This window comes from Drosophila ficusphila, unplaced genomic scaffold (genome assembly GCF_018152265.1).
Source record: "Drosophila ficusphila isolate 14025-0441.05 unplaced genomic scaffold, ASM1815226v1 contig_414, whole genome shotgun sequence".
Classification (NCBI taxonomy): domain Eukaryota; kingdom Metazoa; phylum Arthropoda; class Insecta; order Diptera; family Drosophilidae; genus Drosophila; species Drosophila ficusphila.
The window spans coordinates 16,354,212-16,368,109 of NW_025064328.1; the positions used below are offsets into that span (position 1 = coordinate 16,354,212).

Genomic DNA, 13,898 nt, shown 5'->3' on the forward strand with positions numbered 1-13,898 from the left:
AAATAGTAATTTTACTGAATTTCGTATTCAGCTTTCTAGTTCCTTACAACTATGTAAGATTTATTTTATCAGTGAAAAGCCTGTTTAGCCCCACTGTTCCAGTTACGGTGGCACAAATCAAGCAGAGCGACAAATGCCCATGCGAATGTGTGAATTTGCCGACGATGACAACTGATAAAAGATCGAATTGCGCATCTGAATCCCGAGGAGAGTTCCAGGACACGTTCCGCAAAATGGCCAAGGAGATGGGGCAGGGGCAGGGGAAGGAAGAGTACCCTTAAGACCCCGGGTTAGGCATAATGCCACCGCCTGGCATTAGATAAAAAACAAAGGCATGTAATTTTCGGGGCATGGCCCAAAGCCACAGGACGAGTGGAGCAGCGGAAACGGAAACGCTCGATAATCGCACAGAGTGCATCGTCATGTGTGGGTGGGTGGTAAAACAAGGTGGGAGGAGGGGGCTGGTGGGGTTGGAGGTTAGCACGTTCAAGGATGAGGTTGCTTCCTGATGGCTGATAATGCGGGCGGCGAATCACGTAGAGTTAGGGAAATACCCACTCTGCCAATCTCCCTCTCCCATTGATAAATGCCCGCCGTTAAGTGGCATGTTTTGGGTTAAATGCGGTGTAAAATGTGCTAAACCCCTAACCCCAAATGGCATAATAACCAGGCACTGGGAAAAACAACAGCAATACGGGGTTTGAATAAGTATGGGAAATAAAAAAGCATTCGATTGTCAGCAATATAAACATTTCCATTAGTAATGTATTACTTTTAAAGTTGAAATAAGATAGCTCGGGCTGAAAAGGGGTTTCTGTTTCTCCGGGTGTAATTGAAAGGGGAAATGCCAGCTTCCACTGAATGACAGTTCAGTTAGCAGTTGGGACAACAAGTCGCAGCACCTTGAGACTGTCAACCTGGCACGGTGACGCAAATAAATCGCCCATCGTTGGCGCACCTGACGCCGTCGACATATGCAATGCAGAACGTTTCTGGCGGGGATTACGGGGGATGGCCGACGAGGCCTTGTACATACATCTTGCTTACAGGGCGCCAAATTGAAATTTAAAACGGGAAAACCAATAAAAAACAAGTTACAGACGCCACAGACGGGCGGCAATACAAATTGCACCGACGACAGCTGAAAGGCCACTGCGCCGGGCCACCCGAAGTCCTCCCAGAAATCGACCAGGAAGCCGGGAAGCTGGGAAGCCGGGGAACGGGGGAACTGGGAGCCACCGGAACCACCCGATCCCAAATGCAATTCGCGCCCGGGACCAGCATACAAATGCCTTCAGCCAAAGGATAATATAATGCACGTTGTTGAAGAATAATGGTCCTGCCAGAAGACAACGTCGCCATCGTCGTCCAAGGGACTAAGCATGTCTGCCATTCCGAAAAAGGAGGAGAGGGGAGGGGCATCCCATCCCATCCCATCCAGGATCCAAAGATGCGGACAATAACGATGCCGGCAACGGCAATGACAGGCAATTTTAATAGAATCTGCCGGCGGGAGTGGGGCTGCGGACTTAACTTGGTGCGTGTCCTGGCCTCCTCTGCGAGGACATGAACATCCAGGACAGCTTCAATTTGCACCACCAGCCTACGAGCAAGTCGCAGGTCCTTGAAGGGATGTGGAAAGGGGAAGGGCAGTGTGATTTATGTACAGCCAAAGTCAACAATCAATATTCAAATTCGCATTGAACCTGTTGAAAGCTGTGTGCTCCTTAAATCCGCCAAACATTTTTAAAAGACTTGTGTTCAGAAGTATTTATAAGAAGGGTTATTAAATACGACTTCGAACTGAATGAGGAACATACCAGAAATATATTAACTAATCTTAAAATCACCCCATTCGATATATTTGTTCCCTGAAACGAAAAAGATTTGCCAAAAGGGCCATAGTTCAAAGTGGTCACGCGTTTGACGGCGTGCAAGTCAAGTGGCCAATAAATCCCCAACGGCGGCCGATATCAGTGGAATGCATTGTCCCGCTGTTTACTCAATGCGAAGTAATTATAATTAGCCACCAGTCAGTGCGTCTGCTCCGAATTTCGATAGGAGCTCTTAATCGCGACTTAATCGCGCCTATGGGGGCGATAAGATGCCATCGAGCCACAAATCACTCTCTAAAAATCGATGAGGCATGTCAGCGGAGACGCCGTATATAAAGAGCCGGGTGGATCGAATTCAATCAGAGCGAAACTTAGTTTCCACCGAGCATCATCATGTATTTGACAAGGAGTATTGTCTGCCTGGCACTCGTGGCCTTGGCCAGTGCCCAGTTCGATACCAACTACGCTTCCGGGAGGAGTGGCATGGTCCACCTCTTCGAGTGGAAGTGGGACGACATTGCCGCCGAGTGCGAGAACTTCCTGGGACCCTATGGCTACGCCGGAGTTCAGGTAACATTATATACCCTCCTCATACTTGAGGAACACCCCCCTGATCTGATTTGCTCTCAGGTTTCGCCCGTCAACGAGAACGCCGTGAAGGACAGCCGCCCCTGGTGGGAGCGCTACCAGCCCATCTCCTACAAGCTGACCACCCGATCCGGCAACGAGGAGCAGTTCGCCAGCATGGTGAAGCGCTGCAACGCCGTCGGCGTGCGCATCTACGTGGACGTGGTCTTCAACCACATGGCCGCCGACGGAGGCACCTACGGCACAGCGGGCAGCACCGCCAGTCCGAGCAGCAAGAGCTACCCGGGAGTGCCCTACTCCTCGCTGGACTTCAACCCCACGTGCGCCATCAGCAACTACAACGACGCCAACCAGGTGCGCAACTGCGAGCTGGTGGGTCTGCGCGATCTCAACCAGGGCAACTCGTACGTTCAGGAGAAGATCGTCGAGTTCCTCAACCACCTGATCGACCTCGGAGTGGCCGGGTTCCGCGTGGACGCCGCCAAGCACATGTGGCCCGCCGACCTGGGCACCATCTACGGCAGCCTGAAGAACCTGAACACCGACCACGGATTCGCCTCGGGATCGAGGGCCTACATCGCCCAGGAGGTGATCGACATGGGCGGCGAGGCCATCAGCAAGTCGGAGTACACCGGACTGGGCGCCATCACCGAGTTCCGCCACTCGGACTCCATCGGCAAGCTGTTCCGCGGCAAGGACCAGCTGCAGTACATGACCAACTGGGGCACCGGCTGGGGCTTCGCCGCCTCCGATCGTTCCCTGGTGTTTGTGGATAACCACGACAACCAGCGTGGCCATGGAGCCGGCGGCGCCGACGTGCTCACCTACAAGGTGCCCAAGCAGTACAAGATGGCCTCGGCCTTCATGCTGGCCCATCCCTTCGGCACACCGCGCGTGATGTCCTCGTTCTCGTTCACGGACACCGACCAGGGACCGCCCACCACCGACGGCCACAACATCGCCTCGCCCACCTTCAACAGCGACATGTCCTGCGGCGGCGGATGGGTGTGCGAGCACCGCTGGCGCCAGATCTACAACATGGTGGCCTTCCGGAACGCCGTCGGCTCGGACGCCATCCAGAACTGGTGGGACAACGGCAGCAACCAGATCGCCTTCAGCCGCGGCAGCCGGGGATTCGTGGCCTTCAACAACGACAACTACGATTTGAATAGCTCCCTGCAGACCGGCCTGCCCGCCGGAACCTACTGCGACGTGATCTCCGGAGACAAGAGCGGATCCTCCTGCACCGGCAAGACCGTGACCGTCGGATCCGACGGACGCGCCAGTATCTACCTCGGAAACTCCGAGGACGATGGAGTGCTGGCCATCCACGTCAACGCCAAGTTGTAAGCAACTGGGACAGGGACAAAGGCTACGGCACTTCAAGCCCAATCAATTGAGATTACTTTCTTAAATAATATACTTGATGAGATTATTAACACAGATTGTTTTACTCTGGGGAAGATTAGAGTGACGCTTTCGTACCTTCTCTATAAAACGCAATTTTCCGCTTATAGGTACAATTACATGGTTCCCAGTGGGTAAGTCGTACAAACAAACCAGTTCCAAACAGAAACACTTACAATGCAAGTGGTGTTGCTCGTTCCTCTGCTCATCGGAATCTCACGAACTGCAGCTCTGAAAAGCCTCCTCAAGGGAGATGAATTCTACGCGGCCATAGTGAGCAGCTTTCCGGATAAGAACATAATCTTTTCCACGGAGATGATTCGGTCCAGCATGCTGTTCATCTACGTGGGGGTGGAGGAAGATGAGTCCGAGCAAATGCAAAAGGCCCTTCACTACCAAGGAACCCATCTCTCCGACTACAAGACGGATTCCGAGAAGATCTTTCTCATGAGCTGGCAGGATGCCCCAGTAGCCAAGAGCGTAACCCGCTTCTTTGTTTAACCACAGCCAGTCGTTTTCAACGCTGCTGCAAAGGAATACAAATTTCCGCATCAATGGAATTCACCATGTGGTTGCCTTCGAGTTTCAGGAGCAAGGAATCGGTCCTTCAAGAACCGCAGTTGGTAATATGGATTATACTTTAAAATAGCTAAGATATTTTATTTTTTTTTAATCAATTTTTAGGCAATGGTAGTTTGACTCACACGTTTAACGAGGAGAAATACTTTTTGGCCACTCATCCATTTGCATTTTATATTATAGACAATTCATCGATATTCTTTGCTGGCCACGTGATAACATTTGAGAAATAAAATATAGAATTTAAAACTTCACTTTCTCTATTTTATACCATTTCCATACCCGTCAAAGTTTTCGATATAACAGCACAAAACACTCATACGTTTAGTAGTGTTTATAAGTAAAATTGATATTAGTTTTCCACGAATCATGAATAAGAATACTGATCAGAAGATTGACGCGAGCTTCCGCAGCTCTGAGCTGCGAACCCTGGCTATTCTGGGCTACCGCCTGGAAATCCTGCAGCTCGAGCCCTGCCTCAAGGTGGTGGTCTTCGTGAAGTCCTCCAACTACGATCGGGTGACATCGTCGGATCCGCGTGCTGGGTGCTCCCTGGTGTTCATCTGCCCGAGGAGGAACCCCCTGAGGGCACCCAAGGTGCGGTTCGGAGGAAAGTGCAACATTCCCGACTTCTTGGAGGGCTTCATGATGACGGAGTTCAGACAACTGAGGAATTCGGGGCGTGGCAGCCTGCACATCCTGCTGATGGTTGTGAAGGCCAGAGCATTGGTGGAGCAGATGGCCAGGCGGCTGAAGAAGGAGCTGCAGGACTTCCGGGAAGACGAGGAGTTTTGTACGACTTTATAGCCTTCTAAGATTTACTCGTTGAAGAACTGTTGTATTTATTCTAAAATTCGATCCCAAAATTCGAATATTGTGAAATCGTTTGGTTGTGTCAAGTTAAATATTCTGTTCACCTTTTCGCACATTGTGCTTTGGTAACCTCAAAGCAGAGCTAAGATTTTGTGAATAATAAAATAAATTGTCCGAAGTATTAAAATGATAATGTCCATTTGTGGTTGAGGCGAATTCGTTTATTGCGGCTGCCGAAATATCTTTTGATTAGCCCAAGGAAAGGCAATGGTTGTGGGCCATAAGAATCCAGGTCATGTAGCCCGCATATAAATCCCGGCAAATTCATGCATGACCCATAAAAGCGGAGACCCCACTCCGCCAATGGAGCCGGCACTCCAGGAACATATTTCCTATTTATGACTGCAACTTTCGGTCGAGTCCGGGCGGGGTGTAAAAATTTCAACACGCTTACACAAAAATTGCCAATTAAGCGCATTTATGACTGCAACGCAGCGGAAGTATGTGTGGCATGCAACTAGGCGGCGGGGGAGACGAGTCGGGGTCACCACCCCCGGTGGCACTACGCCCACTGCCTCCCTGTGGAAACAGAGTCTGGCCCATAAACATCCTTAATGCGAGAACGTGTGCACTCCGAAGACGCTCGTCGGATTATTAAGAAACAATGAAGCCGGGTCGTCGCTAGAAGCCATAAAAGCGGACACATAACGCCCGCTTTACGGCGCAAGTTAAAACCGGAAACTAAATAGTTGACACCGCGCGGACATTGACCATCGGTTGCGGGATGAGATGGGACTTGCAAAAGGGCGGGAAGTCTCGTAAAGCTCGGGGCAATGACGAAAACATAATTTGTAATTTGAATTTGCTTCGTGTTGGAGCATAAGCAATGAGCCACCAGAGGATGTCCTTCGAAGTTGTTCTGTAGGACATCACTGATTCCGCCCGCGTTTGGTTATGGCGCAAATAATTCTTCGAGGTTTGTGATTGCTGCTACGGCGAAAGCTCTTAAATCGAATCTTCAGAACAGGACAATTGGATTTCTGTCTAATATTTAAGTAGCATAAACATGCTGGCTTAAATAAAATAATAATCCATTTAGTATTTTCTTCTTTAAGCTGTTTTTAGACAAGCTTCTTGTATCCCAAAACAATCCAGTAGTTAACTCGCTTTTCTGTTCCCCAACCTTTGTGCAGCTTTAAGCCAAATGAAGCCACAATTAACTGGGGAATGAATTGCTCGAGAAACGCCAACCGCAGTCAAGGTATAAGGCAATATTAAAAAGTGTCTGCGAGGGGAGTTGCTTGGGGTTAAGCCATCGGCTTTGGGAAAGGGATACCTTCGTCCTTTGGCTGATTTATGCGCTTATCACGCAGGCGTCGCTGTTTTTATGTCCCTGTCGTCGCCGTCTGTCGGCCATAAATGTCCTGGCCCGAGTCCTGCTCACAAATTTGCCATTTTAATGCTCCTCCGGAGCGCGGCTAGCGCTTTTCAATTTCCCCACACATACCTGCGGAATGCGGAATGGCTTAGGCTCATCCTTCGCCCTTCGTGACAGTTTTTCATTACGCACAAATCCTTCGGGCATACACAGTCCCATTAAAAAAGGATGTTGACTAAGGCCAAAAAAAGCAGGAGAGCGATGTAAGCAAACAGCGAAAGGCGAAAGGGGAGGACAGTCTTAGGAATTTCATAAAAATCGTTGCCGGCTTATCGCAGCTTTAAGATGTCTGCATGTCCTGTGGGTGCTCGCATGTCCTTCCCCCTGCGACACTTGCAAAGTGACATTATGCAACTTTTGAGCGGCAGCAACAAGAACTGCAGCTATCTAAATTACCCAGAGACATCCGGCTTGGCAGGACGCTCTTATTCGCTCAAGGATCAACAGGAAGCGCCCCAAGGAGTCTGACTAGCTTCATGTGTTGCACTTTGCCTTTGCCTTTCGCTCGGGCACTTTTCTTTTATTTTCCGCTGCGCTGTAAATTTCATTTGGCACTGCGACAGGAAGGAAATGTGAGCATGCACAGCCAAAAAGGTCCTGGATAGACGGAGATAAGTCGAGCAGCAGTCCCCAATTAATGCGTCCTCCTGCACGTGTTAACATCCCGCCACTCCAGAGTCCCGAGGATCAAGTGGCCGCCAGTCAAGGCCAGGAGTCACGTATTCCTGCGTGAGTTGTGAATGGTCTCGGAATTTTGGCACCCAAAAGGTAAAATACGCAAAAGGTAACGACTTCAAATTTAAATTTCAACTTTAATCAACTTCATATGCACATTCCGGACATAAAAGAACAAACAACTGGGGAGATTTTCAATTATATAATTGTTATAAATACATCATAAGTTTTCATTGATCACGCTTTAAGCAGCGTGTAAATCAAGTGGCCAATAAATCCAAAACATCAGCTGATTGCAAAGGAATGCATTCACCTAATGAATACTTTTGACGCAAATAACAATAATAAGCCGGCTTATTAATCATCTATGGAAAAATGCCAGCCAATACGTCTGCTCGAAATTTTGATTACTTATCTTTAATCAGGAATAATAAGTGAAAAATTCCCCTGGGGCGATAAGACCCCCTGGAGTCGCAAATCATTATGACGACGATCTAAGATACAGCAGGGGGTCCAAAGTATAAGAACCTGTGGCCACTTGTTTTTCATAAAAGTAAACCAAAAACTCCTTCTAGAACCAATATGTTTTTGGTTAGGAGTTATTTTGGAGTTAGGGGAGGTAGTAAACATTACTTATTGAAATAAGAAAATACATAATTTTGCATAAGTGGATCAGAATATTTTAAAAGGTAGACTAATTATCCTAGGTAAAAAAGCTGAAAAATAAATACATATCAGATAATAACAAGGGATACCATTTATTTGCCATAATAAATTAGAAACAAAATCAAAGAGGTATTTCCAGACCAGACATAAATTAGTAAGACACTTGAGTGGCACGTCGACTTATTCCCTCGATGGCTGCCTCCTCACCTCGGTGTTCATCAACATCTGCAGCCTGGTGACCACGGGCACAATCATCTGGAGGCCCAAGTGCTGCTCCAAGGTCTGGGCAATCTCATCGCGAAGAGCCTGCTCCAAGGACTCGCTGATGTTGCGCTTCTCGACGATGTCCACCTGCGGCACCTGAAGCGGATACTTCGAGGGGCAGGTGAAGACCAGCTGGAGGGCAAAGCCTCCTCGCTCCCCCGCTCCCACATTCGCTCCGTCCTCGTAGTTCTGGGTGGCCAGCGGAACCTTTAGCTGTAGCTTTGGGCGACGCGACAGAACCAAGTAAGCCAGGCCCAAGTAGTGCATCGTTCGCACCTCATTTTCCTGCAAATCCCCGAAGAAACGAGCGGTCCTCGCAGCGTCCCAGTCATTCGGTGGACTGAGCCTCACAACTCCTCCTCCTCCGCCTCCTCGCTCCCTGTGCGTCATCCCTCGGTAATTTTGAATTTTGCCTATCCCCCTTTGGAATTTCCTGCTCGCCTCGATTCCTAGTTGCTCAACCAAAATTATTTGAAATGTAATGCCAGGCCATGTCAGCGGAGAAAATTTGGTAAGCCGAGATTTGCATAGTCCCATCAAAGCAATAACAGATGGATGCGAAGGAACTGAGGGCTATCATAAGGTTTGAGATCTGCAGGGAGTGGGAATGAAACCAAATTATCTCTGGTGATGTTTGAATACTCTGCCACAAAGTTGGATTTAAGGGGAATTTATTAAGAATTAAATAAAATATAAAGTAAAATACCATAAGTTTATGCTAGTAAATGTTTTTATACATATAAAGTAGCTATATGTATAAATATATATTTTTATATAAATGTATATTTTGCATACTTCATATAAAAGTACTTATGTTAATTTCCTTCTTCGTGCTCGTTTTTAAAAAATTCAAAGTGAAGTAATTGTATACAAAGTATGCACGCATTAATACCCTCGCCGCAAATTGGGTTTGTGCGTTTGGCTGATTTGATTAGCCCAGATTTGCTGGTCTCAGTGCTATGCAAATTAGTTGTGTGATTATCGCGAAAATTGGCAAACAGGAGGCGGCGCACCACCTCGGCATCTCCCTGCGAAGGAAAAGCGCCACCCCTCAATAGTTTTCAGCTGCAGACGTGCGTGAGAATTTTCTCTTTGGTCGCCGGTGGCACTTGGGAAATCTTCCACGCATATGAGTAAAATTTTTATTAGCCCTGAGAAATTTGCATTTTAGAGCAGTTCCAGTCACGTGAGGCGGTCTGATTAGGCCACACATGCCCTTGACAAGGGGTTGGCCGGATTTTCCTTTGATTTCACGCCCCAGCGCCTTTCCATAGTGCTCCGTTGCTAATGAGAGATGATGAACGAGTCCTGTTCACCTCGCTGTCAATGGGCTTTCAATAAAGCGGCCGGCAGCTTCAATCTTCCTCAGAACCCTTGCAGAGGACGAAAGTGGAATCCTGGCAGTTCGAACTCACTCAAACATGTTGCATTGCCCCTACAACGGAGCCGAGTGACGAGGCCTTCCACCACCCAGTTTTCCGCCCGCTTTTCCGAGAGTCCTTTCGGCTGCCTGGCGGTTGGTTGGCTGCTCGTTTAGGCCACGTTTGCGGCTCCTAGCCGGGCTGGCAACGCCCCGGAACGTGACCAAATCGCATTCGGGGCGTGCACCCCGAATAATCAGGCGGAGGAAGTCGCACTCCTTCGACTCCTCTTCTGGTACTTCCTTGCTTTCCACTCCTTTCCCCGAAGGACTTGCAGATTTTTCCTCAATCTTGTATTGACTTTTCGCCACTGCCTGCTGGGATTTCCCGACCTCCACCCACTGTGATTGGCTGTGATGGCCCGAGAGTTGCTTGTTCTTTGTTTTTGAGAGCTTCCTGTCGCTGTTGTGGAAACTTTCTGAAGCACTTGTTTACGATTTGAAGTGCATTTCTGCAGGAACAGAGGGGGAAACTTGAAAACGGGGGAGGGTCCGTCATAATTTGGGCTGCTGTCTGCTCCCATCGGTTGCGATCTCACCGGCAAGTGTGAAAAGTTTTCCACTTCAACTCGGCAAATCTCAGCTGCTAAGTTCTATGGTTATGCTAATGAGGCAAACTTTGGCCACTCCGATCGTTTGGCCTGTCTATAATTGAAAGTTCTGACTCTTTTCGGTTGGCCGGAGTTTTTGGTACTCTGCTTATTGTACAAGGTCACTCGAGGGAACCCCACCCATCCAAGACACACCTTATGTCGAACAAGCAAATCATATTTGGGACCCCAGTCGACCGATAAGATATCACCTCCCAACGAAGGTTATAAGAGGCCCACGGAGCATCGCTGGCTGATTATAGAACTTCTTAGCCCGGCATGAAGTACTCGACCTTGCTAGTTCTGGGTCTCATTTTGACCCTGGCCCTCGGCGCAGAGGCCAAATCGAAGTCCAAGAAGCAAAAAAATAAGCAGAAGGATGGGGTCCTGCCCCTCGCGGAGCCCTGCAAAGCAGCCAACTGCAAGCTTCCCGACTGTAGATGCTCCGATGCCGTTCTGCCCAGGTCCAAGTTCCAGGGAAAGGAGAACGAGATTCCCCAGGTGAGAATCTATTTAATACCCAAAGAGCAACTAAGAACATCTGAGGATTTTGTTCGATATATGATAATTGTCAAATTAATTTTTACTACACCTTTCTTAAACCTTAAAAATATTGTGGATTCCAGTTTGTGACCATAACTTTTGATGACGCAGTGAATGCAGTAAACTACGCCCAGTACGAGCTGCTCTTCGAGGGACTGACCAATCCGGATGGCTGCGCGGCTGCCGGAACCTTCTTCCTGTCGCACGAATACACGGATTACGTGCGGGTGAATGCCCTCTACAGAGCGGGTCACGAGATCGCCCTGCACTCGGTGACCCACGGATCTGGCACCGACTACTGGCGATCGGCGGACGTGGCCACCGTGGAGCAGGAGTTCGGGGCCCAGCTGAAAATGCTGGAGGCCTTCGCCAAGGTGGATCCCAAGAAGATCCAGGGAATGCGACTGCCTTTCCTGCAAATTTCCGGCAACAACACCTTCGAGGCTGCCCGGCGATTGGGATTGAGTTACGACAGTTCCTGGCCAACACAGCAGTTCAAGGATCCCGCCATGTGGCCCTACACCCTGGACTTCAAGTCGAAGCAGGACTGCCAGATAGGTCCTTGTCCGGAGGCCTCCATCCCCGGATTCTGGATCAACCCGATGGTCACGTGGACCGACACGGAGGGCTACAGCTGCTCCATGATCGATGCCTGTGTGTATCCGCCGGAGGACGACTTGGACGAGCTCTTCGACTGGATGCTGGAGAACTTCAACAGGCACTACGAGGGCAGCCGGGCTCCCTTTGGAATGTATCTGCATGCTGCTTGGTTTTCCCGGGGACGCAACTACTTCGGAGCCTTTAAAAAGTGAGTAAGGTTTGTTATCTAAACATTTCTTAATTCATATTAAATAAAAAACGAAATGGAATACCTTGAATGAGGAAAGAATTTCAAACCTCTGAAGGTTTAATGTTCCGATTTAATTATTTATTTAATTGTCATAGCTAAGCCTTTTAGCAAAATTTCGCATTAAATTCTCGCAGATTCATCAACCACCTGAACACCTATACGGACGTGTACTTCACGGGCATTTCGCGGATGTTGGAGTACGTGAGGAAGCCCGTGCTGGGGGCTCCCTTCAAGGACTGCCCCGAATTGCCGGAGGCGGAGTGCCGCGCGGTCCAGTGTCATGTCCAAAAGATGTCCACCGGCGAGGAGCGCTACATGAACGTGTGCGACAAGTGCCCGGCCGTCTATCCCTGGCTGGACAATCCTCTCGGAGAGCAGCTGTAGGCCCGCCATCCTTCCGCCAATAAAGAGTGTACACAGAAAACAATTTAGGAGAGTTTTTACTATACAAAGCTTTGGTTTTTAGAAATGATTAACATGCTATGAGGTTAGTTTGCATTCATGCGAAGAAGATTTCTAAATTTGATATGCAACTTTAATCTGATCATCTTGATTTGAATTTTTTGTTGTGTGCGCTTTAATGAAGCTGTCATGTTCTTCGGAGGGGAGCAGTCGACATCTCCCATCTCTAAGCCAAATTTACATGCGGCGCACCACCAACATCGCTGATAAATGAGCCCAAATTATGTTTCTGGCCGTGAGACGCTTAATTAACTCATTCAGCGGAGCAGAGCCCCCAAGTGGAGTCATATTTCATGGCCGCCCCATGAATTAATGCGGCATCTCGCCGTTTTTGGGGTCCTGTCAATGCAGCTGCTACCTGTAAACGACGTCCGACCGTCTGGGCAGCCTTCGGTTGCATTTTTGTTAATGGACCTCTAACTAATGACAGCCCCGGGTTGCATATCAGTCAGAGTCCGAGGATGTGGCCCTCCTGTCCGGCAGGAGCCGCATTTTGCGGTTGCTGTCGCAAATTATGTATGCGGTTAGCCCAGCCACCTCGTCCCCGGGGGAAAGTCTGGCCGAACCGGAGGAGGGGCCTCTGGCCAGGATGTACACGGAGCCGACCACAACATATTGGTTGATAGTTGACCAAGGCGTGGAAGGAGGCACCAAGGAAGGGGAGGCAATCGAGGGTCTTCCCCCTTACCTCCAGTCAAATGTGTTAAAACGATTGGGGGCGGTTATCCTCCTTGTGGAAGACTCCTCTAAAAAGGGGTTTGGATGACTTAGGAGGCACTTAAAAGAACCCCCAGCTACCATATTTATTTGTGGTTTAGTTAAGTGGAATTTTGTACAGCAAAGTTGCCTTAAAGTGTTTGCATTTAATTTTTCCACTGACTTAATATGCGATTTCTTTTATTGAAATTCAAGTGTTATTTATTTCGGATGTTTCACTAGACACTCTTATGACAATGTTTGTTGGTCAGGACGTATCCATGTGGGCAGCTGGCTTCCAGAATGTTGTACGGTTGCACTTGCAACGTTCCATTAGAGCTCCTCATTTTCTCCAAACTTATTTTCCCGGTTTCATTAAGGTCAGTTGCAACGATTCCTCCGGTTTGGGCCTCCACAATTTCGCTGTCCATGCCAAAGGTTCCCAGGAGCAGATTGTTGATTATCAGGATGCCGAAAAGGAGGAGGAAACCAAGCCAAGATGCCATAATAAATTCCAATGATGCGATGCAGATGAGCAGTTAAATTGAACTAAATCAAAATCACTGATTTCAGTTGACCATTACGACTCGTTGACCACCGACAATTGTGAAAGTAGTTAGTGGCTTATAAGGCAAGTTGAATCCCAAACTGCGATGATGATGATGATGAAATAGCTTCGTTCGAAGGTTGCCAGTAAATCAGATCTGCCTTGATAGATTTCCGTTTGCATTTCTGAGGGGAATAAATAAATAGCAGGCAAACAAAGCGGCGGAAGAGAAACTCCGCTTTTATGAAAATGAAGAAAATGCTTGAGAAAATCGCAACAAAAAGTGCGCAAATATTTGCTGATTACTTTCCGAAACTTGCACTGATTAACAGCCAGCGCAGGACCATTGTCCTTTTGCCAGGACACCCCACCGCCCCACGGAAAGAAGTGAGCCACCCCTGCAATTAGAGGCTTCCTTCCTGTTTAGCATAAAATTCGCATGAATGAGACGGCGGCTGTCATAAATAAATGACTCTACGAGCCCTTGGGCCTGCCTCAGCTGTCTGCGACCTAAACAGGCATTAT

General features: G+C 48.5%; 4 protein-coding genes across 4 annotated transcripts; 2 read left to right on the forward strand and 2 right to left on the reverse strand.

The window, feature by feature from the left end:
• Positions 1–2,205: 2,205 nt before the first annotated feature.
• Positions 2,206–3,862, forward strand: LOC108094031 (alpha-amylase B-like). Its single transcript, XM_017194462.1, has 2 exons — positions 2,206–2,405; positions 2,466–3,862. The coding sequence occupies exons 1-2, from the start codon at positions 2,229–2,231 to the stop codon at positions 3,771–3,773; spliced, it is 1,485 nt and encodes a 494-aa protein (XP_017049951.1). The 5' UTR covers positions 2,206–2,228; the 3' UTR covers positions 3,774–3,862.
• A 4,207-nt stretch (positions 3,863–8,069) lies between these two features.
• LOC108093666 lies at positions 8,070–8,745 on the reverse strand. Its single transcript, XM_017193845.2, has one exon. It carries the CDS (start codon positions 8,653–8,655, stop codon positions 8,182–8,184), a length of 474 nt encoding a protein of 157 aa, XP_017049334.1. The 5' UTR covers positions 8,656–8,745; the 3' UTR covers positions 8,070–8,181.
• A 1,809-nt stretch (positions 8,746–10,554) lies between these two features.
• On the forward strand, positions 10,555–12,052 carry LOC108093676 (chitin deacetylase 8). The gene is made up of 3 exons (XM_017193855.1): positions 10,555–10,776; positions 10,902–11,626; positions 11,803–12,052. Exons 1-3 carry the CDS (start codon positions 10,555–10,557, stop codon positions 12,050–12,052), a joined length of 1,197 nt encoding a protein of 398 aa, XP_017049344.1.
• A 1,013-nt stretch (positions 12,053–13,065) lies between these two features.
• Positions 13,066–13,332, reverse strand: LOC122320046. Its single transcript, XM_043208002.1, has one exon. The coding sequence runs from the start codon at positions 13,330–13,332 to the stop codon at positions 13,066–13,068; it is 267 nt and encodes an 88-aa protein (XP_043063937.1).
• Between the last annotated feature and the right edge of the window lie 566 nt (positions 13,333–13,898).

Bases quoted from the DNA above. Each gene is read 5' to 3' on its own strand.
- LOC108094031 (XM_017194462.1), top strand. From the start codon at position 2,229: ATGTATTTGACAAGGAGTATTGTCTGCCTGGCACTCGTGGCCTTGGCC. The intron at 2,406-2,465 runs GTAACATTATAT...ATTTGCTCTCAG, and splicing joins ATGGCTACGCCGGAGTTCAG to GTTTCGCCCGTCAACGAGAA.
- LOC108093666 (XM_017193845.2), bottom strand. From the start codon at position 8,655: ATGACGCACAGGGAGCGAGGAGGCGGAGGAGGAGGAGTTGTGAGGCTC.
- LOC108093676 (XM_017193855.1), top strand. From the start codon at position 10,555: ATGAAGTACTCGACCTTGCTAGTTCTGGGTCTCATTTTGACCCTGGCC. The intron at 10,777-10,901 runs GTGAGAATCTAT...TGTGGATTCCAG, and splicing joins AGGAGAACGAGATTCCCCAG to TTTGTGACCATAACTTTTGA. The intron at 11,627-11,802 runs GTGAGTAAGGTT...AAATTCTCGCAG, and splicing joins TACTTCGGAGCCTTTAAAAA to ATTCATCAACCACCTGAACA.
- LOC122320046 (XM_043208002.1), bottom strand. From the start codon at position 13,332: ATGGCATCTTGGCTTGGTTTCCTCCTCCTTTTCGGCATCCTGATAATC.